The following is a 27,396-nucleotide window of genomic DNA, read 5'->3' as shown; positions in this document are numbered from 1 at the left end:
TGGGATAGGATGGAGCTAGGGTGAGAGGTAGAAGAGGGGAAATATGGGGCAGTGAAAGGGGGAGGGGAGATGCTAAGGGTGCAGATGGGTGAAGAACGATGAGGTGTGGGAGGATGTAGTTGGGTGAAGTAAATGGTGAAGAATAGGGTGAGGAAGGTGAGGGACATTGGGGTTGGACATGTGTGAAGGAGGGGAAGGATGGCCACTCATCGTGGAGTACTGAAGCCGTTAAGTGAAGGTACATGAAATCATGAAGATTCAAATATAACTAACCCAAAACCAAGGTTGTGACAAAGTTGTCAGCTGTTCCTGCTGGCAGAATAGGAAATTCAATAGAAGGACGAAAATGAGAAACTGAAATTCTGAATTGAAGATCATAACTCTATCAACTACTACATGTGTCATTTTGATTTTTTTTAAATGATTACATATTTATATACTTGGGACATTATATTTTGGTTCGATCACCAATTCTCTCTTTCATTTGTTAAGTGACCAACCTTTTTAGGGAAAACGGGTCAAATCTCCTTTTGGTGACAGCGGTTAAATCTACCTTTTTAATCTTATTTACTTTAAAGTCTACGATCCCAGTTTCACTAGTCCCCTCACAGAATCTAGATTTCTCCAGCTCTGGTAACATTCTCATAAATATCCTTTGCAAATATGCACTGTCGGCATGAGGTGGTGGAGGGAATGGAGCTTTTAGCTGAAGCATGGCATGCAATCAAATGAATTAGTTTGTTTTGGTTTGCATCTAGTTTTGAGTGTGTTGCAGCTAAACACATTCAGGCAGGCGAAGAACATTGAAGTGCCTTTTAAAGGCTAATAGAAAGTTGAAAAGGCAGTATATTATTTATTTCTCTGAACATCGCAATATATGCATAAGACCTTAGATGCAGGATCAAACAATATTTCAGTGCCTCCGAGCTTGGACAAAGAAATCAAATCAGTTTTTGAAGCTGACTCAGGAAATGGAGTCGTACTGATGCTGCTGCTGATGGTCTAAACAAAGCAGAAAACCCAAATGTGCTCATTAAATATTAGGCAAGAACTTTCAAAAGTTGATTACTGGGAGTCAATGTTCACAGGTAAAGAAATGACTAGAAAATGGGAAGCATTCAAATGTGAGATCACAAACAGTATGAACCTGTTAGGGTGAAAGGAAAGCCTGGTAAGTGTAGGGAATGCTGGATGAATAGAGAAATTCAGGTTTTGGTTAAAACAAAGGAAGCATGTGTCGGGTATAGACAGCAGAGATCAAGTGAATACCTAGAAGAGTGTAAAGGGTAGTTAGAGTATCTTGAAGAGGGAAATCAGGTTAACAGAAAGGGGACATGAGATAGCTTTGGCAAATCGGGTTAAGGAGAATCTGAAGGGATTCTACAAATACATTAAGGACAAAAGGGTAACTAGGGAGAGAATACAGCCCCTTTAAAAACTAGCAAGTCAGCCTATGTGTGGAACCACAGGAGATGAGGGAGGTACTAAATGAGTGTTTTGCATCAGTGTTTAGTGTGAGGAAGGATATGGAAGATAGATAATGTGGGGGAATAAATAGTGATATCTTGAAAAATGTCAGTGCAATAGAGGAAGATATGCTGGATGTCTTAAAGCGCATAAAAGTGGATAAATCCCTAGCTGGAGTACAACCTGAGAAAGTGTGAGGTCATATACTTTGGTCAGAAGAATAGAGTCATGGATTATCTCTTCTAAGTGGGGAGAAAATTCAGAAGTCTGAACTGCAAAGAGACTTGGAAGTTCTAGTCCAGAATTCTCTCAAGGTAAACTTGCAGGTTGAGTCAGTAGTTAGGAACACACATGCAATAATGGCATTTAATTTGAAGGGATGTACCTCTGAGGCTCTTTAAGGCTTTGGTCAGACCACATTTGCAATATTGTGCACAGTTTTGGGCTCTAATCTCAGGAAAGATATACTGGTCTGGAGTATGTTCAGAGGAGATTAACAAGAATCGTCCCAATATTGAAAAGCTTAATGTATGAGGAATGTTTGAGGACTCTGCGTTGATACTTGATGGAGTTTAGAAGCAAGAGGAAGGATCTAATTGAAAAGTACAAATTATTGAATGGCCTGGACAAAGTAGATGTTGAAGTGTTTCCATTGGTAGGAGAGACTAGTATCCAAGGGAAGACCTTTGAGACAGAGTTAAGGAGAAACCTCTTCAGCTAGAAAGTGGTGAATCTATGGAAATCATTGCCACAAAAGGCTGTGGAGACCAAATCATTGAGTATATTTAAGACTGAGATAGATAGGTTCTTGAGTTTCAAGGGGACCTAAGTTTTATGGGGAAAAAGCAAGAGAAGGGGTTTAAGAAAATTACCAGCTGTGATTGAATGGCAAAGCAGACTCTAATTTCTGCTCCTATGTCTTATGGTCCTATGAACCTAATCAGGTGTACTCTAGTACTCTGTAGGAAGCTAAGGAAGAGATTTATAGACCCCTTACTGAGATATTTGTAACATCGATAGCCACATGTAATGTGTCAGAACTCTGGAGATGGGCTAACATGGTGCCACTATTTAAGAAAGGTGATGTAGAAAAGCCAGGGAACTTGAGATGGGTGAGCTTGACATCGATGGTATGCACATTGTTGGAGAGAATCCTGATGGACAGGATTTACATGTATTTGGAAAGGCAAGGACTGATGAGGGATGGTCAACCTGGCTTTATGAGTGGGTGTTGTCTCACTGACTGGAGTTTTTTGAAGCAATAACAAAGAGATCTGCTGATGGCAGAGCAGTGGATGTTATCCATGTGGACTTGAGTAAAACATTCTACAAGGTTTCTCATGGTAGACTGGCTAGCACCTGTCTCTTGATTAAATTTTTGAAAATATAAGCCATAAGTATTAAGTTAGCCTGGAATAGTGCTTTTTTTTTAGAGCAAAAAGACTATGCTGTTTTCTGGGTCTGCAGATTGTCAAGGAGCAAAAGTGGCCTTTAGTAGAATGATATGCTCTTCTTGTCCGATGTGGGTGTTCAGAGAGAGTCTGTGTTACTGAGGATTTTATCTGCAATAAATGTCTTTTGGTTGTGAACCCTATCTGATTGAATGGATCAGTTGGAGTGACAGTTAATGGCAATGAGGAATTTACAAGAGATGTGGTGTGATGGATGGCCGTTATAGGAAGGGAGAAAAATCACAGATACAGTCGGGTAGAAGGGTTAGCTCCAGGAAAGGTAGGGGAGGTATGCAGGTAGTTAAGGAGTCTTCTGTGGCTATCCCCATTTCAAACAAGTATGCTGTTTTAGAAAATGTAAGGAGTGATGGACTCTCGGTGCATTGTAGCATGAGCAGCCATTTTCCTGGTATCAAGACAGGCTCTAATGTAATGAGGGGTATGTCAGGTTCCAAGCAATTGATTGTGTTAGAGGGCTATCTAGTCAGAGGCACAGACAAATGTTTCTGTGGCAGCAACAAAAAATCAGAATGGTGTGTTGCCTCCCTGGTGCCAGGATCAAGGATGCCTCAGAGGGTGCAGAATGTTCTCAAAAGGGAGAGGGGCCAGTAGGAAGTCATTGTCCACATTGGAACTAACAATATAGGAAGGGAAAAGGATGAGATTCTGAAGGGAGAATATAGAAAGTTAGGCAGGAATTTAAAAGGGAGGTCCTCAAGGGTAGTAATGTCTGGATGACTCCCAGTGCTATTAGCTAGTAAGAGTACGAATAGGAGGATAGAGCAGATGAATGTGGCTGAGGAGCTGGTGCATGGGAGAAGGGTTCTCAGTTTTGAATCACCTGGAATCTCTTCTGGTGTAGAAGTGACCTATACAAGGAGGACGGATTGTACCTGAATTGGAAGGGGGCTAATATACTGGCAGGGAGATTTGCTAGACCTGTTCAGGAGGATTTAAACTAGTAAGGTGGGGGGAGTGGGACCCAGGGAGATAGTGAGGAAAGAGACTGAGACTGGTACAGTTGAGAAAAGAAACAAGTCAAACAGTTAGGGCAGGCAGGGGCAAAGCAGAGAACAAGGCAGGACTGATAAATTAAACTGCATTTACTTCATTGCAAGGGGCCTAACAGGGAAGGCAGATGAACTCCAGGGCATAGTTAGGACTGGGATATTGTAGCAGTTACAGAAACATGGCTCGGGGATGGAGAGCACCGGCAGCTTAATGTTCCAGGGTATAAATGCTATAGAAAAGGTAGAAAGGGAGGCAAGAGAGGAAGGGAGTAGCATTTTTGATAAGGGATAACACTATTGCTATACTTGGGAAGGATATTCCTGGGAATACATCCAGGGAAGTTATTTGGGTAGAACTGAGAAATAATAAAGAGGTGACCACCTTAGTGGGATTGTATTATAGACCCCCTAATAGTCAGAGGGAAGTTGAGAAACAAACTTGTAAGGAGATTTCAATTATCTGTAAGAATAATAGGGTGGTTATGATAGGGGATTTTAACTTTCCAGACATAGACTGGGACTGCCACAGTGTTAAGGTTTAGATGGAGAGGAATTTAAGTATATACAAGAAAATTTTGAGTCAGTATGTCAATGTACTGACGAGAGGTCACCAAAACTTGACCTACTCTTGCGAAATAATGCAGGGCATGTGAGTGAGGTATCAGTGGTGGAACACTTTGGGGCCAGTGACCATAATTCTATTAGTTTTAAAATAGTGATGGAAAAGGATAGACTGGATCTAAAACTTGAAGTTCTGAATTTGAGGAAAGCTAATTTTGATGGAATTAGGCGAGAACTTTCAAAAACTGAGGGCAGACGTTTACAGGAAAAGGGACAGGTGGAAAATGGGAAGCCATCAGAAATTAGATAATAGGAGTCCAGAAACAGTATATTCCTGTTAGGGTGAAAGGCAAGGCAAGTAGATGTGGGGAATGCTGGATGAATAGAGAAATTGAGGGTTTAGTTAAGAAAAGGAAGGAAGCATATGTCAGGTGTAGACAGGAGAGATCGCGTGAATCCTTTAGAATATTAAGGCCATAGGAGTATACTTAAGAGGGAAATCAGGAGGGAAAAAAAGGGGACATAAGATAGCTTTGGCAAACAGTTAAGGAGAACCCAAAGGGTTTTTATAAATACATTTAAGGACAAACTGGTAACTAGGGAAGAGATTTGGAGCTGAAAATGTGTTGCTGGAAAAGCGCAGCAGGTCAGGCAGCATCCAAGGAACAGGAGAATCGGCGTTTTGGACATGAGCCCTTCTTCAGGAATGAGGAAAGTGTGCCAAGCAGGCTAAGATAACCCCTCAAAGATCAGCAAGACAGTCTGCGTTGAGCCACAGGAGATGGAGATACTAAACGAGTATTTTGCATCAGCGTTTACTGTGGAGAAGGACATGGGAGACATGGAATGTGGGGAAATAGATGGTGACATCTTGAAAAATGACCATATTACAGAGGTGGTGGTGCTGGATATCCTGAAACGCATAAAGGTTGGTAAATCCCCACTACCTGATTGGGTGTACCCTAGAACTCTATGGGAAGCTAGGGAACTGATTGCTGGGCCTTTGCTGAGATATTTGTATCATGGTTTGTCACAGGTGAGGTGCTGGAAGACTTGGAGGATGGCTAACATGATGCTACTGCTTAAGACAGGTCATAAGGGCAAGCCAAAGAACAAAAGTCCGGTGAGCCTGATGTCGTGTTGGACAAGTTGTTGGAGGGAATACTGAGGGACAGGATGTACACTTATTTGGAAAGGCAAGGACTGCTTAGGGACAGTCAACATGGCTTTGTGGATGGGAATCATGTCTCTCAAACTTGATTGAGTTTTTTTGAAGAAGTAACAGGATTGATGAGGGCAGAGCGGTAGATGTGATCTATATGGACTTCAGTAACACGTTCGACAAAGTTCCCAATGGGAGACTGATTATCAAGGTTAGATCTCATGGAATACAGGGAGAGCTAGCCATTTGAATGCAGAAATGGCTCAAAGGTAGAAGTCAGAGGGTGGTAGAGGCTTGCTTTTTGGACTGGAGGCCTGTGAGCAGTGGATTGCCACAAGAATCTGTGCTGAGTCTACTACTTTTTGTGATTTATATAAATGATTTGGATGTGAATGTAGGAAGTATAGTTAGCATGTTTGCAGGTGACACAAACATTGGAAGTGTAGTGGATAGTGAAGAAGGTTACCTCAGATTACACCAGGATCTGGACCAGATGGACCAATGGGCTGACAAGTGGCAGATGGATTCAGATAAATGCGAGGTGCTGCATTTTGGGAAAGCAAATCTTAGCAGGACTTATACACTTAATGGTAAGGATCTAGGGAGTGTTGTTGAACAAAGAGACCTTGGAGTGCAGGTTCATGGCTCCTTGAAAGTGGAGTCACAGGTAGATAGGATGATGGAGGCATTTGGTATGCTTTCCTTTATTGGTCAGAGTATGCGTATAGGAGTTGGGATGTCATGTTGCAGCTGGAATATTGGTTTGAAATATTGTGTGGGTTCAGAAAAGATTTACAAGGGTGTTGCCAGGGTTGGAGGATTTGAGCTGTAGGAAGAAGTTGAATAGGCTGGGGCTGTTTTCCCTGGAGCGTCAGAGGCCGAGAGGTGACCTTGTAGAAGTTTATAAAATCATGAGTGGCATGGATAGGGTAAATAGACAAAGTCTTTTCTCTGGGGTGTGGGGAGTCCAGACCGAGAGGACTTAGGTTTAGGATGAGAGGAGAAAGATATAAAAGAGACCTAAGGGGCAACAGTTTCAAGCAGAGGTTGGTATGTTTATGAATTGAGCTGCTAGATGAAGTGGTGGAGGCTGGTATAACTGCAACATTTAAGAGGCACTGGGTATATGAATAGAAAGCTTTTAGAGGGATATGGGTCAAGTGCTGGCAAATGGGACTCCATTAGGTTGGGGCATCTGGTCGGCATGAACATGTTGGACTGAAGGGTCTGTTTCTGTGCTGTACATCTCTATGACTCTATAGCTATTTGGTTACATAACTGGCTTAAAGTTAGAAGGCAGTGGTGGTGGAGGTTTGCTTTTCAGAATTGAGGTGTGACTAGTGGGGTGCTGCAAGTATCAGTACTGGGTCCACTGCTTTTTGTCGTCATAAATGATTTAGATGTGAACTTAGTAGGTATGGTTATTATGTTTGCAGGCGACCTCAAAATTGGAGGTGTAGTGGCCATCTAAAAAGGTTACCTGTAAGTACAGTGGGACCTTGATCACATGGGCGATTTGGCAGGTGGAGTTTAATTTAGATAATGTGAGGTGCTGCATTTTGGAAAGGCAAATTGGGGCATGACTTATACACTTAATGGTAAGGTCCTGGGGAGTGCTGCTGAACAAAGAGACCTTGGAGTGCAGGTTCATACTTCCTTGAAAGTAGAGTTGCAAATATATAGGATAGCGAAGAAGAGTTTGATATGCTTGCCTTTCTTGGTCTGTGCATTTGAGTATCGGAGTTGGGAGGTCATGTTGTGGCTGTACAGGACATTGGTTAGGCCATGTTTGGGATATTGAGTGCAATTCTGGTCTCCTTCCTATTGGAAGGATGTTGTGAAACTTGAAAGGCTTCAGAAAAGATTTACAAGGATGATGCCAGGGTTGGAGGGTTTGAGCTATAGGGAGAGGCTGAATAAGCTGGGGTTGCTTTCCCTGGAGAGTCGGAGGCTGACGTGTGATTTACAAAATCATGAGAGGCATGGATAGGATAAATCGATGGGGCTGGGGGAGTCCAAAACTAGAAGGCATAGGTTTAAGGTGAGAGGGGAAAGGAGTTAAAAGGCACCTAAGGGGTGATTTTGTTTTCATGCAGAGGGTGGTGCAGGTATGGTTTGAGCTGCCAGAGGAAGTGGTGGTGCTGGTAAAATTTGCAGCAGTTAAAAGGCATCTGGATAGGTATGTTAATAGGAAATCTTTAGAGAGATATGGGCCAAATGCTGGCAAATGAGATTACATTTCTATAGGATATCTGGTTGATATGCATGTGTTAGAACAAAGGTTCTAATTCTGTGCTGTGTATCTCTGTGACTCTAAGGCAGCATCTGTGATGGGAGAAGTCTAGTTAGTATTTCAGGTTGATTATTTTTATCAGAGCCTGTGTTTTTTGTCTCTGCACATATACCCTAAGTCTTGCTTACAAGCACATCTTAAATTATATTTGTCCTATGTAGAGGAAAAGGTGGAAAAAGTGAGGTCTGCAGATGCTGGAGATCAGAGCTGAAAATGTGTTGTTGGTTAAAGCGCAGCAGGTCAGGCAGCATCCAAGGAACAGGAAATTCGACGTTTCAGGCATAAGCCTGATGAAGGGCTTATGCCCGAAACGTCGAATTTCGTGTTCCTTGGATGCTGCCTGACCTGCTGCGCTTTAACCAGCAACACGTTTCAAGCAGAGGAAAAGGTGACAAACTGAAAGAAATGCATCTAAATTGAAACTGCTGGGGATTCCCGAGTGTGGGAGCAAGAGGAATTAGATTGAGAAGAGCTGCAACTGCACCACCATTGGCAGAAAAAGACGCAGGCATCACCCCCTTTCAAGTTCCTTCTTGTATTTTTCCTGCATCCTTTTCACATTCTCCCAGTTTGTGAAATGCATATTGAGACTATGCTGAACTTGCTGAATATCGCAAAATGTTCACATTGTGCTCAAAAATACTCATGCACAGAAATGTTAGCTTGTTTAAACTATAGCAATTTTTTTATTTGAACAGAATCAAACTTTATGAATTTACTACACTATCATTTCAGAATGTGTGGATGTAGTTCAGATATGGTGTGGTTTTCCATAAAATTTCTAATGAGGGTCAATCAAGTAGTAAGACTTGGAAAATGGATGATTATCTGCATTCCAATGTCCTCCTTTGCAAAACAAAAATTGACTATTTTTCAATGTTAAAGGATTGTTGTGAGATACATTGGTAATCAAAACCATATAACCTTATGACAGTTTAAGTTTTCTGCAAATCATTTCAACACATTCCTTACCCACTTCATTGGATTTGCTGCCTTTCATTGTCATGTTTTGCTGGGAACTTAGCTTGGTCAATTTTGATCCACAGGTCTTATTTTTGCAGTAAATTCATTCACTGGGCAAGGGGGAAAAAAATTCAGCCAAAAGCAAGCTCTCTTTCTTCTTATCCCTTTATTGATGGAATCTCGAGCAACATGAGGAAGACTGCAAAGAAGTTCTTTCTCCAGGCCACCATTTTGTTCAAGCTCTATATGCAATGCCGAAAGGGAAATCAAAATATATATATTTTTTAAAAGAAAAGCAGCACATAAGACCAAGATTCCTTTGTAGGGCTGCAGGTGCCAGTGACCTCTGTTCCTGACACCATTAGAGAAATCTGGTGACAACACAAGGTCCCGTTACAATTTGTAGCTCTAACAGGAAGCAATTGGTACGAATTGTTAAATGCAGGTAAGAATTCCATCTGTAAAAGGGTAGTTACTAATGTAAATACAAACTACATTTATAAAGTGCAGTAACTTTTGGAGAAGTAAATTCCTTGCCTATGTTTCCTTGATAGATATTTCACTGAAACTGATAATGAAACGACAAACAACAGGACTTCATGACATTCAGCTGCAGGACATGCTGAGAGCAAAGCTGCGCATTCTAGAGAATGACTGTGGAGAGGTTGTTGTCCTCCTTAGTGTAAGTGACAATATGAAGACTTGCTTCTTCGCTGCACGTAAAGTGTAGTAAAAACAAACAGAATGGGAAACGTGTTTTGTTGGGTTGTCTGTTCCGACTCTGGAAATGTAGAATTTTCTGGGAAAGCCCAAGTGGGCAATAACTGAGCATATCTCTGCTGTTGGCATAGGCTCAGCATTATTAATAAAATTAGAGAAATATTCCTGATTTTCCTATTTAAACTTTCAAAGTATCCTTTCTGAGGCTCCCAGATTCTGGCTCCCCAAAATATGGTGCTCAATACCCTGGAAATCCTTAAGGACTGGGTCTGAATCAGGAATGACTGAAGTTACAAGTAAGATTGTCTCATTACCTCTTGTAGTTTTCAAGGAGGATGTTGAAATTTTGGGCTTACCAGCTGCCATTGTAATTTACTGTCCCAGTCCCACATTGATTTTAAAAAAAAGAGAATCCTCTGGATGCTGGCAATCTGAACATTTCCAGTCCTGAAATGCTTGCTGTTTGACTCTCCGCTGTCTAACCAGAGTATTTTCTGCATGTTCTGTTTTTTAGATTCACTATACAACCTTGTTTTCTCCATTTACTTTTAAGTAAGCAACCATCACTATGACATTTTCCCACCAACATACTCGACACTCATCATTGTGCTGTTTCTCCATCTCTCTCTCTCTCTGTCTCTCTCTCTCTCTGTCTCTCTCTCTCTCTGTCTCTCTCTCTCTCTGTCTCTCTCTCTCTCTGTCTCTCTCTCTCTCTGTCTCTCTCTCTCTCTCTCTGTCTCTCTCTCTCTCTCTCTCTCTCTGTCTCTCTCTGTGTCTCTGTGTCTCTCTGTGTCTCTCTGTGTCTGTCTCTGTCTCTGTCTCTGTCTCTCTCTGTCTCTCTCTCTCTTTGAGGTTTTGCACACTCATTCTGATAATGTCTTCCATTTTCTTCAACCTCTGATTGCTTCCAAATGTTCCCCTCACCATCTAGCACCATTTTCATCTTTCCCATCCCAAAGAACTAAGTTAACAGTCCCCTTCTCACCTTCCATCCTACCAATCTCTGTCTTCAATGATGATCCACAACCAATACCAGTGAGATTCTATCACCAACCACCTCCTCTTTCTCTGTTCGCTCCCTATCAGTATTTTGAAAGATCTCTCTCTCTCTCTCTCTCTCTCTCTCTCTCTCTCTCTCTCTCTTCCCCCCCCCACTAATTTTGCTACTTGATGTTCTCTCCTCTACAGGGTGGAGACTTAACGCAGACTGTGATTGCTTAATTTAAAAAAAAAATAAAGGACTGCTTCGTGGGACATCTCAATTCAATCCACAAGCTTGACCTGTTGCACATCATTTTTATTATGTACATTGTTGCTGACTTTTTATCCGTGTCCTACTTTAGTCAAAATCAAAGCAAGTTTGAGGAACAACAGCATCTGCTTCAACTGGACACTGTGTTCAGCCTTCTAGACTGAACCCTAGATTCAACATTTTTATTTCATAACCTCTGGCTCTATCTTTTCCCCAGTGTTGGTTTGGTTTGATCTTGTCTTCTTTCTTTATTCCTTCATTTCTTTCACATACTCATTGCTGCTGTCTTTGACTTTTGCAGCATCATGTCTCTCATCATTTAATCCCTCCTACCCATGATTATATCCTCGACCATTTCTTTTGTTATTCCCTCTGCCATCAACTCAAAATCTATGACATTTGTAACTTTCTTTAGTTCTCATGAAAGGTTATCTCTTTGAGAAGTGTTGGGCTGGATATTGCATGGCCCAGCATGTTTTGTTTTCACGCACGGGTGGTTAGTACGTTACCTTTCCATCCAGCCGTAAGCTTGCACCAAAATACAGAGTATGAGTGGGTGCCGCGATCATCAGTCTGTCAGCCTTCCGTAAAGAAATAAGTAAGGGTGAAATTAGATTAGATTAGATTACTTAGTGTGACAACAGGCCCTTTGGCCTAACAAGTCCACACCGACCCGCCGAAGTGCAACCAACCCATACCCCTACACTTACACCTTACCTAACACTACGGGAAATTTAGCATGGCCAATTCACCTGACCCGCACATCTTTGTGACTGAGAGAGGAAACTGGAGTACCCGGAGGAAACCCACGCAGACACAGGGAGAACGTGCAAACTCCACACAGTCAGTCGCCTGAGGCAGGAACTGAACCCGGGTCTCTGGCATTGTGAGGCAGCAGTGCCAACCATTGTGCCACCCATGAAATTAGTTTATTAAAAGTTTAGTTTACCTCACTATTTCTCTGCCCTTCAGCAACCCATTTTTATTTATTTTTTGCTTTTAAAATAATGTGAAGGGAGGATGCAATCTTCGGCTACGTTTTTTGATTTGGGGGGTCCCCTCGATGTAAATAGAATCCAGTTTTTACACCTACGTATCCTTTAAAGCCATGTTCTCCCTCACCCTCATGCGCCATAAGGAGGGGGTATGTTCCACACTTGATACTCCTGACTTGCTTCACTCTGGCATCCATCAGGCCCTCTTTATAAGCCAGTCTGTGGTCTCAGCAGTGCCCTCTACTGAGCTTCATCACTGCCAACACTCTTGGTGCTGCTGGCCAATCAAATTGGATGTCAGTTTCAGAAGCTCGGCTTTCTGCCCAGTTTCGTGCTCTACAGTGGACAGTGAAGTAGATTATTTGAGTACAACAGGAAGTTGATCAATTTGGCCAATGGGCTGAGGAATGGTAGATGGAGTTTAATTCAGATAAATGCACTTTGATAAGACAAGCAAGGGTAGGACTTACAAAGTCAATGGTAGGGCCTTCGAGTGTTGTCAAACAGAGGTTGACAGGATGGTGAAGAAGATATTTGGCACGCTTGCCTTTGTTGGTCAGAGCATTGAGTATAGGAGTTGGTGCATATTTTTGCGCTATACAGTATGTTGGTGAGGGCACTTTGGGGGGTACTGTGTACACTTCTGGTTTCCCTGCTCTAGGAAATCTGTTATTAAGTTGGAAAAGGTGCAGAAAAGATTTGCGAGGATGTTACCAGGACTGGAGAGGTTGATTTATAAGGAGAGGTTGGAGAGGCTAGAACTTTTTACCCTGGAGCATAGGACGTTGAGGGATTAGATTAGATTACATTCCCTACAGTGTGGAAACACATGTAGGCGTCAGGATGACCTACAGGGGTTCATAAAATCATGAAGCACAAAGATAAGGGGAATAACAAAGGCCTTTTTCTGAGGGTTGGGAGGCTCAAAACTAGAGGGCATAATTTTAAGGTGAGTGGAGGAAAATTTAAAAGGGACCTGAGGGGCAACTTTTTCATACGTGTGGTATGTATGTGGAATAAACTACCAAAGGAAGTTATAGGTACAGTTATAACATTAAAAAGATATTTGGAGAGGTACATGAATAGGAAAGAATTGAGAGAGATATGGGCTAAATGCAGGCAAGTGGGACTAGTGTAGTTTGGGAAATCTGTTTGGCACGGATGAATTGGACCTGTTTCCATTCTGAATGAATCTATGACTCAGTGACTCTCTGGCTTACAGTATATTAAGGCTGTGGAGATTTTCTACTCATTGGCATGCTGTAGCCTTTTTTTCTATGAAATCCTTTGCCCCATTACTTTTTCTCCCCAGAAATGCTGCCTGACCAGTTTTTTTTTTCAGGAGTTTGTTTTAAGTACACCTTCACGTCTGTATTAATTTTACTTTTGTGAGAGTGCAGTTGATGATGTGGAAATGGACATTTAAAAGAAGATCTTTTTTTATGAAGTATCAAAGAATAGACTTAGTGGGGAAAATTTTAAAGTGTGACTAAAAGAACAGTGATTATGGATGTGAAATGGCTACGGTACAGAAAACAAAGATTAGTGATAAACAGTAGTTTTTCAGATGTAGAGGCAGTACACAATGATATTACCTGTGTTTAATATTGGAACCATCACCCATTTGAGTATATAAATGGCCTTGATATGGGCACATAGGGAAGAATTTCAAAATTTGCAAATGATGTACAGTTCAGAAATATAATAGTGGGTGCAGTTTAATGCAGATGAGTATAAATTGAAACATTGTTTCTCACTATTTATCCTGGAAAAGAGTGACACAGTGGCCCAGTGGTTAGCATTGAGTGGTTAGCATAGTTGCCTCTGGGGATTTGGGTTCAATTCCAGCCTTGAGCGACTGTCTGTGTGCAGTTTGCACATTCTTCCTTTGTCTGCATGGGTTTCCTCCCACAGTCCAAGGATGTACAGATTAGGTGGATTGACCATGATAAATTGCCTGCAGCATCCAGGTTGCGCAGGCTAGGTGGATGAGCCATGGTAAATGTGGGGTTACAGGGATAGAGCAGGAGCCTGAGTCTGGGTGGGAAGCTCTTCAGTTTGTCTGCAAACTTGATTGGCCAAATGGCTTCTTTCTGCATTGCAGGGATTCTGTGATTCTATGATTCTAATTTTAAAGTGAGTGCACATACTCACATTTTTCAAGGTAGTAAGGCAAGTTGGGAAAGCTGCTTTTTAAAAGTAATAATATGGGATAATTAGCTGGGCTAGTGTACTGTAGAAGGCAGTCCTACTAAATCTATTGATAATATTTCAGTTCTAGGAATTACAATTTGAAAAATGTCAAGGTTTCAGGGAAGCTATGCAAGAGGTTTACTGCCAAACCTTCAGCATGATTGGCTATTGGGCAAGAAAGGCTGCAACACAACAAGTCATCAAGCAAAAAATAAATAGTGAGACATGGAAAGGTTGTGGTGGGGTGACTGAAGGTAGCTGGGGGATTAACGAGGCTAGTGGTTTCAAGCCTGAGGAGTGGGTAACTTGCTGCAAGTACACCTGCTCCTCCTGGCTTACAAGCAGTGCTGTAAATGCACTTCTCTCAGTTTTCCAAATGTGGCTAGCCTGCTAAAATTAGAAATGTTGTTTAAAAGCTTGTCTCTAGTAAGCTTCTGCTTCATCTTGCCTCTGACAAAACCATAATTAGGTGAGTTTGGTATGGTTCCTCCATCAGATATTTACCTTACTAATTTACTTCCTAACCTAAAACACACATTTGGGAGTTAAATTTGTCCAATGCTTTTTATAGCCCATACACTTTTTGAACAGTCTTTTTAAGCTTTTTGTACTAGCATCAATGTTTTCTGTATTTAAACCCCAAGGTTTCAAAGTTCCTGCATTCCCTTAAAAAATGTAGCATTTAGTGTACATTGCACACGTTATTCCTTTCAAAGTACACTTCTCCGTATTACATTTCATTTTCAATTGTCTTGTCAGCTTACCAGTCTGAAGTCTATTACCATCCTCACCACTTAATAAACCTTCCAGTTTTCTTGCATCTAAAATTGAAATTATGCCTTGTATACTCCAGTTGAGGCCATTAATACATATATAGATGTATTAATAGTGTTCATTCAAACAATCTGAATACTTAGAGGACACCATTGCTTTTAAGAATTGACAAAAGTTGATCAAGGGAAATATCCATAATGCATCTCCTGCAGCTTTCCTCAGACTTAAGGTCAGAATAGCACTAGAGAAAAGACTGGGTGAATTTAGTAAGAGTGCGTATTAAGTATGTGATTTTGTTTAAATGACTTTTTTTTTAAAGAATGGTTGGTTGCATATTTTTTTTTGTGATGTTGACACATTTGACATTCCCCAGGATTCTTGGCTCTACGTTTGAAGGAGAATGTTAGATATTCAAAGGATTTTTTTTCTGTGTAATCCACTTCTCCTAGATGATGGGCATGTGAGTCAATATCATAAAATACTATGTAGGCTTTTTAATGGAAAGAAAAAAATGAGGCATTACATTCTTTTGCATTGCCTTATTGTAATGCTTCATGCTGTTACACCAAGACCCCAGGTAAAACTCCCCAATTGGTACTATTCCAGGTAGAAATACTCTAAACTGTTAAGCTCCAAGGTAGGGAGCAGTGAACTGGCTCACCTTCATCAATCATTTGTCCTCTGGTCAGTCACATTTAAGGTTAATTTCAGAAATGATCCCTCCACTTGAGGACATCTTTGAGATCCAAATTAATTTTTGTTTCAAAAAAAATTTCCAGGCTTTCTTAAGTTAACCATCAAATTTTTTCAATTACTACATGAGAGAAGAGCAAATAATAAACACACCAATTAGAAATAGGAGGTGAGTCCTTAAAGATAAACATTTACCACCAAAAAAAAGACTTGGACTCTGAATAGTTTGTGAAGTGTGGACAGTTGAACTTTGAAGCAGTTGCTGTGGAGGTTCATGGTATCATCAACATTGATAATTGATCAGTCAGTTTCAAGCTTTTTAGTGTTTGAAAATTGATTTGAGATTCTGTTGATTTGAGTCATTTTGACTATGATTGATTTTAAGGTGAGCGTGATACCTTTTGTTCTGTTTCCTTTTGTCTGGCTTGCTAGTCAGCTGACTTCCAGCACTTGAGAAGTGAGTTCATTTTACCTGCAACACAGAGGTGATTCGTGGATAATTCTTTGATTAGGATCTTTACAGCATGCCAGCACTAAAACCCAAGCAAATACACACGTGAGAACTTCAATCCCACTAGCGTAAATATGGGAACCCACTGACACACTCCAGTAGAATTAAAACTGGCTTTTTAGCCTTTTATTCTTGTGCATCTTTGAAAAGGCAAAACACAATGTGTCTGGAATTTGGGACATAATCTGCAGAGGACAACTTTTTATTGAGCAGAGCACCATCAGCCCCTCATTATCTTTTGTGGGCATACAAAATCACAGTCCAGCCTGTTCAGGCTCACCTCTTTCCCCCTTTATGAAGGATGGCCGTTTGAAATTTTTGCATCTTTTTGAGCAACATTCTCTCTCCTGTTCTCTTTTTCTCTTTCTTCAGACCAGCATTTCATTTACATTCACAGCCATTTTTGCTGTATCAGTCCTCCTAGAAAATCACATTTTGGAATTGCAAGTTAAAAATGACTATAATATTTTGAGATTCTGATCTTACCATAACAATAGAAACACTTTACATTTACAATTAGGCAGATAAAATTTTGTGGAAAATGAAACATGATTTCATGCGTTTTTAGGCACAAGTTTCCAATGATACCAAAATGAAAACTTTAACCCATTGCATGTTTTCCCGTTTATAGCATGTTCCTTACTCATCAAAAGTTAATTAAAATCCTGTGTATTCTGCCTAACAGCAAGTTCGTGGCTCAAAGATTTCTGAATAAGAATTCTATCAGACTCGAAACTCCACCGATGTTGTCAGACATGCTGAGTTTCTCTGGCATTTGCTATTTTTATCCGTCAACTGAATTGATCAGCACCTCGTTCCATAGGAGATGTTTACACAACAGTTACTGATTATGTTGCTTTTTAAACTTGTCCATTTGAAGGAAAAAATTGATTAGTTTAAAAATGATGCCCTCTTCCAGAACAATCCTGCTATGTCACATGTATTTGTAATTATTTAATTATATACATATTTCCCTTTCTTTCAGGAACTTTCAGCCAGGCTGCTGTCCATACATAGTGACCAAGACTTGATTATAATTACTTTTAAAACGTTTGAAGAAATTTGGAAATTTTCAACATACTACTCACTAGGTAATAGCATTTAATGCTTTGATGTAGTTTACCTTTTTTAAAGGTTATTATGGAAAAACAAGAGTTCATGGTGTAGCATATTGGCATGAATAGATGATTGGCTGGCTGGAAGTAGTGTGTGTGTATTTCAGGTTGGCAGGATGTAATAAGTGGTGTTGTACAAGGAGTTTATATACATTGTACCAATTGTAAACTGACTTAGATGAAGGGATGGAAGTTATGGTTGCCAAATTTGCTGATCACATCAAGGTAGATAGGAAAGTAAGTTGTAAACAGGACATGCAGAAATAGATGGTTTAAGTGAGTGAGCAAAGATGTGTCAAATGGAGTGTAATGTGGGGAAATGAGAAATTGTTCATTTTGGCAGGAACAGTAAAGAAAAGCATTATCTAAATGGTGTGAGCTTGCAAAGATTTGAGATGCAGAAGATACCTGGGCATTTTTTTTGCATGGATTGTATAAGATTAATATTCAAGAACAGTTAGTATTAGGAAAGTTAACAGAATGTGCTGTTATTGTGAGCAGAAATGAAAACAAAAGTATGAAGTATATGTTTCAGTTGTACAAGGCATTGGTAAGACAATAACTGGAGTATGAGGCACAGTATCTATCACATGATTTAAGGAAGTTATAAATTCTTTAGAGGCAGTTTAGAGAATGTTTTCTAGGTTAATAGCTAGAATTGGGTGGGAGGAGGGTATGGTGGGAGTTGCCTTAAGGAGAAGGGTTCACTAGACTTGGCTTGTGTTATGAAGATGTGGGTGTACTGGACTTTTAAGAGAGTTAAAAGCGAGCAGTTACAGCACCAAATGTTCTCAATAAAACAATGTAACATGTGCTCCAGCTACTGGAGTAGCTGGTTGCCTGGAAATGGAAACAAACCAGATTTGAATTTGGCCAATCGGTTTAAATTATACCCTGAAAAATACCAAATTCCAATCAAGTTTGAATCAAGTATATTGACAATCTTAAAAGCCCGTGACACGATCTGATGCTTTGGGTATAAGACCGGGGAAACATTGAACAGTTGGGAGGAGAACTGCCAAGCCCCAGCAGGTAAACAGACTGCCTGAAAAATAGCTCTCTTAAAAGGTACCTTTTTTGATCAGTAACCTGTGTGAAGCAGAAATCCCTAAGAAGAAAAGAAGACACAGGAAGATCCAAATAGAAGATCCGAAAGCTGCCTGGTTTTGAGAAAGAAGTTTCGTTTTCGTAAATCTTAATTGGGAGTTTTATTGGACTTCTATTATAGAAGGGAAGGTAAAAGATAGGAAGAAGTTGTTAGTTAATTATTCTCTGTTATACTTTTAAAAATTAACTTTTATTTCTCACTTTAGCTAGTTCTTGGCCACTCAAATTTTTACAGATTACTGCACGAGGTAAATCGTAACCTGTGTTGTTGGTTTTAAATTAAGCAGGAGAGTTTACCCCATGTCATAATACTCTGGACTCTAGAAAAGAAATAGCAGAGCATGCTTGAGGGACTGAATGGCTATATATCTGCTGCTAACTTATATGCGTGTACATCTTAAAGAAATCACCTGCATCTGTTTTATAATAATTCACTCTTAACAGTGCCCACATTCATTGTACAATAATATGAAACAAATATTTTTGAAGATTTATACTTAAATATGTTAACAGCACAAACTGTTTTTTAATCTGTGTTGTGGAGATTTTTTAGGATCACTGAGTAGAAAATAAAAATTGATAGATGTCTAGATGATCACTGTCTTGTTCTGCAATTACTATTCCTGTTGCTCTTTTAGGCTTGGTTAGTCACTGCATGGAAAACACACTGTTAGATCAAGGCTTTTGGCTGAATTGTCTTGATGAAGAGGATATCAGAATTGAGGTGCAAATAAGTGATGAGTCTCTCAAAGTAATGTGCAAAAGTCTTCTTTTACAGGAAGGTGAGGATCTGTTATTCTAAATTCCATTTAAACTGAGAATGACTCTTCCAATAACTTCAGTCTCAACTTGCATTTACACTGCACCTTTCCCCCAGTAAAACCACAAGGCAAACACAGAACCACTGTCAAACAATAACATCAAGCCACATGTGACTAAGAAGCAGCTCAAAAATGTAGCTTTTAAGGACCATTTTTAAAGAAAGGGAAAAGATATTAGCCTGGGCTTTTGCTGAGTTAAGATGATTTACAAGCTCTTTTTATAAATGAGTATCTAGCCCTGACTTTCCAGATCCAATGCTTGGTTTTCAGCTTTTAAATCACAAGGACCTTTTTAAAAGCATGGCTTGTTTAGGACCGGAGTCTACACCTGGCGCTCCAGACCAAGCCCCCTCCATTGCAGGGTTAGGCTTGACCAATTCCATAACCTTCATGGAATATGGTCAGCATTTTCGAGACAGTTCACTAAAATATTGGCGTGCAGAGAAACAATGGTCCACATAAGGGAATCCTTTTGGTGCACGCACCAAACTATCTCAATTCCATGTCTATTCACCCGCTTGGTTTAATACTTCCAGTCTATTTACATAAGTTTGATGGTTCAAGTGTATGATTGACATCTCAGTTTGTCAGTGTCTGATTTGTACTACTAATTTCACAGTTGATTTACATAAGCCTGTATTAGAAAGGTGTTTTCTTTTAACATAGTTGAAATTTTTAAAAGAATAACTTTGACTTAATCCAAGAATTTGTTGTACAACTGCTCTTATTTATTGCTACTACAGTGTTCATTGCTGCTATATAGTCTGTAGTTTATACCCTGGCATGTTGAGGGGGTTTGGTCATGAGCAGCCATGAGGGTTGTTTGGGGGTTATGAGATGGTATGAAGGAACGTGGAAAGTATTGTGAGGTGTTTGGAATGAGGCCTACAGAGCTAATCTAAGTGAGTCAAAGTTTGCCAACACCAAGGCACCCTTTTCACTTCCACCCCCTGCAACCCATATCTACCACCAAACCTTCTCCCAGGCCTGACTTGAAGATTACAATCACCCCTGTTTGACTGTTGTTGGAGTTGCACTCTTCCAGGCAAGTGGGAATATTCCGTCACATTCTGGAATTATGCGTTGTAGATGATGGACAGGCTTAAGGCCATCAGGAGGTGAGTTACCTGTTGCAAGATTCCTAGCTTCTGAAATGCTCTTGTAGCAGCATTATTTATATAGCTAGTCCAGTTCAGTTTCTGGTCAATGGTAGCAGTTAGGATGTTGATAGTAGGGGATTCAGTGATGGTGACATCTGTGAATGTCAAGGAAAGATGGTTTTAGATTAGATTCCCGACAGTTTGGAAACAGGCCCTTGAGCCCAACAAGTCCACACCGACCTGCCAAAAAGTAACCCACCCAGAACTTCCCTCTGATTAATGCACCTAACACTATGGGCAATTTAGCACGGTCAATTCACCTGACCTGCACATCTTTGGACTGTGGAGGAAACCGGAGCACACGGAGGAAATCCACGCAGACACAGGGAGAATTTGTAAACTCTACACAGTCACCCAAGGCTGGAATCTAACCTGGGTCCCTAGCACTGTGAGGCAGCAGTGCTAACCACTGAATCACTGTGCCGACCATGGTTAAGTTGTCTCTTATTGACAATGGTCATTCCCTGACATTTGTGTGGTACAATTTGTGCTTGCCATTTTTCAGCCCAAGCCTGGATATTGTCTAGTTCTTGCTTTGTTTGAGCATGAACTGCTTCAATATCTGAAGAAGCATGAATGGCGCTGAACATTGCACAATGTTCAATGAACATCCCCATTTCTGACCTTATGATGGAGGGAAGGTCATTGATGAAGCAGCTGAAGATGGTTGGGCCTAGGACACTACCCTGAGGAACTCCTGCAGACAGATCCTTGAACTGAAATGGCTGACCTCCAAAAACCTTATTTATCTTTCTATGTGCCAGGCATGACTGTGACCAGCACAAAGGAGGATGGTAGATTTAATTGGAGGTCAGACGTCTTCAGTCCAGGATATCTGGGCGGCACAGTGGTTAGCACTGCTGCCTCACAGTGCCAGAGACTCGGGTTCAATTCCCGCCTCAGGCGACTGTGTGGAGTTTGCACGTTCTCCCCGTGTCTGCATGGGTTTCCTCCGGGTGCTCCGGTTTCCTTCCACAGTCCAAAGATGTGCGGATCAGGTGAATTGGCCATGCTAAATTGCCCGTAGTGTTAGGTAGGGGGTAAATGTAGGGGTATGCGTGGGTTGCGCTTCGGCAGTTCGGTGTGGACTTGTTGGGCCAAAGGGCCTGTTTCCACACTGTAAGTAATCTAATCTAACCTAATCTCTGCAGTGACTTGAGCTGATTTAAAAACTCTGCCCTTGTTTCAATTTGCAGCATGTCCTGTTTAACTATTACCCTGTACGCACTGATCTATGTTAACTCTTGGGTAAACAATACCAATTCTGCTTCTTGTTTTCACATTCTTATAGACTTGTTGCTTTCTCCCTGTCTCTGTGAATGTCTCCAGCTGCACACCTGTCTGAGATACCTGAGCTCCTCCAATTCTGAGCAGATTGAGCATTCCTGATTGGAATTGTTGTACAGTTGCAGGCCTTGGGCCAGACCAATATCTACCAAGGCCTTAAACTCTGAAATGCTGTTTTTAAACTTCCCATCTCTTTTTGCTCATAAGAGATCATTTTAAAATCCACTTCTTTAACCAAGATATTGATCATCTGTCCAAGAACCTCCTATTGGAGCTTGGTATCATATTTTGGTTGATATTGCACCAATGAAGAAGCACCCTTGGAATTTCACTATGTTGAAGTTGCGTGATATAAAAACAGATTGCTGTTGTTTGCTCTGCATTTAGTTATGCTCTGTTAGATTGTTTAGAGGTACAAATATCAAATGGCTGAAATGGGAAAGTCCTTCAATCTCTCGCACTGACATGAGCCCAAACTGATTATTAAATCAGAAGCATCAAGTAGCACTGATGCTAATGATTTATTCCTGTTACTATCCAGCTGTGAATTCTTTGTTGTAAATCAAGGACCTGAAAATCTAAAATTCACCTCCAAACAAGGTCATCAAAATTATCAGCTTAGGAGTTGACTCCTGTCGGATAGTGGGGCTGCCAGACTGTTTAATATTTTCTCATTCATAATTTTTTTAGAATCCCTGCAATGTGGAAACAGGCCATTCAGCCCACTGAGTTTACACTGACCCTCTGAAGGCCATCCCACTTAAACCCACCCACACCCTGTAACCCTCATTTCCCATGGCTAACCCATCCCACCTGCACATTCCTGGTGACAAAGAGCAATTTAATTTGGCCAATCCACCTAATCTGCACATCTTTGGGTTGTGGGAGGAAATCCATGCGGACACTGGGAGAATGTGCGAACTCCGCACAGACAGTTGTCTGAGAGTGGAATTGAACTGTGGTCTCTGGTGCTGTGAGGCAGCAGTGTTAAACGTTGAACCACTGTAGATGTCCACTGGGGGCCACTGAATATTCTTGCACGCTATTTCTGAGATAGAGGGGACGAGCAGGTCCCCTCAAATACAGGTGTTCTAATTGGGATAGTGGTCTGTGGTGTCACATGAGCACAATACTAAAATTGAATGACATCTCCCTGATCTCCCACACACTGGCAGGGTCAGAAGTAGAAGTTGCTAAATGTTTGTTAGTTCACATTATTCTTTTCTTTTCCTTAGGAATGTTTTTTGTGAAGTATCCATTCAGTTTTCAGCAAAATGAAGAAAATGACCACCAGCCTAAAGGGAATGACCTTGTTGCTGTCGATAAACCAAAGAGTGGTTCTCACTTGTCAGGAAAGTCTCTGATCAGTGGAAAGAAGATTTCTGTTCCAAAATCTTACATGGAGCTGCTTGTCCCTTTTCATCAGTAGGTGCCAGAATTTCTCTGATCCTGTTGCTTTAAGGTAGTTTAATTTTAGCGAGAGGTTGGCAATTTTATAGTAAGTAATTCTCCTCCTTTGGTCTTTATTATTCTTGTATGAGGTAAGAACATTTGTTGCTTACAAGGTCATGCAGGCAATTGGGGTAAGGAAGACAAGTTGCAAACACATTACAGTTGGCTGGAGTCCCATGGAGGCTAGATTGGGTAAGGTTGGCATTTTTCCTTTCCAAAAGTGCATTAATGAACGAGTAACTAGTTTACAATAACCGATAATAGTTATGGTCAACATCACTGAAACTAACTTTTTCTTCCAGATGTGTTAATAGAACTGCCGTGGCGAAGTTTGAAGTTGTGTCCCCAGAGGGTTAGCCTGAACCTGTGGAATACTGGCTCAATGACATTTTCACCATTTGCAGCACATGAATCAGAAGTGTAGTGCCATTTTCTCCTATTACATGGTTAATGAAGCTCCAACAACATTTAAGATACCTAATACCATCCAGGACAAAGCAGCCCACTTGATCAGAAGCCTCTTCAAAACTCTTTTTTCCGCTGTCAGTGCACAATGGTAGTAGTGTTAAGATTTATAGGATGCACTGCAGCATCTCTGAATGCAGCTTCTAAATCCATAATTTCTACGACCTAGAAGGACAAAGGGCAGCAGAAGCAAAGCCATCATGTGCTAACTCACCTCCAAGCCATGTCTTCTCCTCTGTGATCCTAATATAGTACATATGCAATCACACAGTTGCGAGTCCATAATTTTACTCCCATTCATTGCCTTATGCAGAAACTGGTATCATGCAAGTGAAAGGTGAAAGCCTCTGAAATATGAGTATAAAGGTGGATTTACCTTCATGATTTTCTTGCTGAGCAGAGGACACAGATTAAAATGGCTAAACTTAATCATATTAACTTGCATAATAAATTCATGCTGGAATTTTCTCTGCTTTTAAGGTGGTTTTTTAAAAGGCACAGTGAAAGCATTGGTACACTGAATAACATGGCAGCAGAATTTCCTCATCCACTTGGTAAGCAATTAATGTTTTACTGGATTCTGGATTAGTGGTGATGAAAGAGCACAGCAGTTCAGGCAGCATCCTAGGATGCTTTTGCCCGAAACGTCGATTTTACTGCTCCTCAGATGCTGCCTGAACTGCTGTGCTTTTCCAGCACCACTAATCCAGAATCTGGTTTCCAGCATCTGCAGTCATTGTTTTTACCTAATTAATGTTTTGCAGCAATTCATTGGTATGAATTACTTACGGAAAAGATGCAAGCAGTGAAAAATAATTTGTCATAACGGACATTAGTTTTAAAATTATGCATGAGTAAAAAGCTGCATTAAATATAGCTGGCAGTGAGTCAAAAGTGAGTTAATATGCTTTAATTATTTGGCCAGGGCAGGGATCCTGTGTGGCAGAGGTTGATTATGAAGGTGTTGGACCTGAGGAACTGAGCTTTCGAATGGGTGAAAAGATTGAGATAATTGGCTTCCTCAGTACATGTCTGCAATGGTTTCTGGGGAAAAATGAAGCAAATGGAAGAATTGGATTTGTGAAAATAACTCACATGAAGCCAGAAGACTTCACACCCCTGTAAGTAGCTTGTTTTAAAAGGTAAGTTGTGGACACTGGTCACTGAATGAATGAAGTTACACCAATCCTATCATTCAGCTGTTATTCATTATCCACCTTATAAATGAAGAACAGTCTCTTAAATAATGAAGTGGAGGCTGGGCATGCCTTTGAAATGATACATGAGGTTAAAAAGAACAGCACTAAAGATGAGGTGAAAGCAAACAATTGTGATTATTTGCGACATGATCTATTCAAATTAAGAATTAGGTATCCGACAAAAGGCAGTTGAGAATAACCAACAAGTATACAAGGAAAGGGAGGAAAATACCTTTGCCAAATTACCTAACATAGCTGAGAAATTTTCAAACCAGTTCATCACTAACATTGCACACTACAGATTAAACCCATTTTGTGTAATTCTGATTGTCTTTTTCCTTCAAACGATCTGACATTTTGTAAGGAGTAGCAAGGATTTTAAAGCCATGTGGTATGAGGAGATGCTAAACAAACCAGACTCCCCTTCATGGGAGAAAGGAAGTTTAGGGTCCTTTTTATAGTATTGAATAGTCAGGCAGATAAAATTGTCAAACATCTCGAGTTTCTCCAATAGGCTTGGGTAGAGTTCAAGCACAAACAATGGGAGGACCGTGGGAAAATCTGAGCATTCGACTTGCACTCCCGACTCCCCAAAAGGCTGCCACCACCACTAAGCAAAACACCTTCAACTTTCTCATGGCAGGGTTTGTGGAGCCTGTTTTGTCACCTCAGGACCTACGATTCCAAAATGTAAGAAAGACATCCTCAGTCTCTCGTCACTGTTTAAGATGACAACAATACTTAACAGGTTCTACTACTTAATTAATTCCCAGCACAACCTGACAAGCTTTGGTTATTGCATCTTTATTAACTATTCATATTGGGCTCAAATTATTAATTGCCTGAAGGAAAGTTAGAAAGTCAATCCTCAAGCCTGTTCAATGTTAACTCTGCTCTAACATAATTGATTGCAGACTTGAGAAAATCTCTCTCATCGTGAACAGCAGCAATCTTTTCTCATCGTTGCAAACAGAGACATTTCACTGATGAATTTATTTCAGTAAATACCTTCTTACCCTGAAACAACTGGATACAGAGGGCATCCATTTAACATAATGCTGTTGTGATACATGTCTTTAAAAAAAAATTAGGGGAGGAGAATTTAATGGGCAGTTTGCCCTGGTACGTTTTGTCACCATCTTCACTTTTATTTTCTATAATTAAATTTTTTTGCAGTTGCTTTGTACTCCACATAAGGGATGTCGATGCTAGGTAACTAATAGACAGAAATCTCTATCCTAACAAAACTGAGAATGCTAGAAGTCTGAATTAAAAACAGACTTTTCTCTGTGGAGACCAAAAGAAAAGAGAGTGTTTTAGGTTGACGACCTTTCATCAGAATTGGCAAGTTTTCTGTTCCTGCTATAAATCATTGTCATTGTTGCTTTGTTTTCTATATGAATACATGAGAATTATAGAAAGGTTTACCTAATAGAGTCCCAATTTTACCTAATTCCATACTGTCAGGAGATATAATATTTTCAAACCTAAACAATTTATTTTGTTTGAACTTATCACAAGGTAAAAATTTAGTAACTTCAGGCCAGTCCCCTAATATCTATCTGTTGCTGTACAAAATATCTTGCATCCGCACATGCTCTTGGTAATTTTCTTTTTATAATACATTCCAGGTCCACCAATAATAATGAGCTTCCAATATATGTTTGACATACTCCAATTATTTTTCTCATTCATAATTGTGGAAATCATTGGCTGAGTTAACATTTATTGCCCATTTCTAGTTGCCCTTGAGAAGGTGATGGTGAGATGTTTTTGAACCACTGCAGTTCATTTGGTGAAGGTGTGCCCATAAAGCTGTTAGTGAGGAGGGGAATTCCAAGATTTCAACACAGCAATGGTGAAGGAATAGTTCCAAGCCAGGGTAGTGAGTGGCTTGGAGGGGAAACATGGTGTTTTAAGTGCTTTTAATTCCATGGTTAATATTTTGGTTGCTAGGTGTAAGTATCTCATTGATTGTTTGCCAGCCTGTTTACTGATATCTCACTGCCTGTGCACTGAGACGCCCCCTTGACTTGACACCAGATTTAAATTGCCCATCTAACTTTCTTTCCAGTTCTTAAGAAATCTAGATCAATATACACCGAAATAAAGTTTATTATGAATGGGATTTTTTTTTAGTGAATTGGAATTGCTTTGATGTGTTCCCATTAAAACATCTCTTCAGCTAAGGTGGTTTATGTTTGGATTATAAGTTCACAGAGTTATTTGTCTGATAGAAGATATTGTTTAATAAAAATGAGGTGACTTAAATTAGTTTCGCTCTAATTTAGAATATCTCAAAACTGGAAAGGATTGCAACCTTTAGCTTGAGATTTAAATACTGTAATATTAATTGTAATTTTGATTGTTTGGCAGTTTAGTTAAACTGCATCTAGAGGACTATATGAATTTTTGATTCGTTTATGTAAGGAGAGATAGTAATGCCACAGAGTGAGTGCAATAAAGTTGAGTGCAATAATAGTTTCCTGAAGAAGGGCTTATGCCTGAAACGTCGATTCTCCTGTTCCTTGGATGCTGCCTGACCTGCTGCACTTTTCCAGCAACACATTTTCAGCAATAAAGGTATTGGCAGGACCACCTGATTAAAGTGAGATTAGGCAAACTAGGTTAGTATTCTCTTGAGTTTTGAAAAATGAGAGGTGATCTCATTGGAGCTTACAAGAAGCTTAAAGGGATAGATAAGCTAGATGCAGGTAAGATGCTTCTTCTGGTTAGGGAGTCTAG

General features: G+C 40.3%; 1 protein-coding gene across 1 annotated transcript in view; it reads left to right on the top strand.

The window, feature by feature from the left end:
- The window catches only part of LOC132816837 (SH3 domain and tetratricopeptide repeat-containing protein 1), an 86,513-nt gene that overhangs the window by 18,847 nt on the left and 40,270 nt on the right, over nucleotides 1-27,396 (top strand). The window contains exons 3-8 of the mRNA XM_060826816.1: nucleotides 9,462-9,589; nucleotides 17,031-17,136; nucleotides 18,906-19,049; nucleotides 22,771-22,960; nucleotides 23,933-24,006; nucleotides 24,378-24,573. Coding sequence (XP_060682799.1) covers nucleotides 9,462-9,589; nucleotides 17,031-17,136; nucleotides 18,906-19,049; nucleotides 22,771-22,960; nucleotides 23,933-24,006; nucleotides 24,378-24,573 — 838 coding nt within the window. The remainder of the gene's footprint in view (nucleotides 1-9,461; nucleotides 9,590-17,030; nucleotides 17,137-18,905; nucleotides 19,050-22,770; nucleotides 22,961-23,932; nucleotides 24,007-24,377; nucleotides 24,574-27,396) is intronic.

Source organism: Hemiscyllium ocellatum, chromosome 1 (assembly GCF_020745735.1).
Source record: "Hemiscyllium ocellatum isolate sHemOce1 chromosome 1, sHemOce1.pat.X.cur, whole genome shotgun sequence".
Taxonomy (NCBI): Eukaryota; Metazoa; Chordata; class Chondrichthyes; order Orectolobiformes; family Hemiscylliidae; genus Hemiscyllium; species Hemiscyllium ocellatum.
Note: the sequence above shows the minus strand (reverse complement) of the source record. Positions and strands in the feature narration are given on the sequence as shown.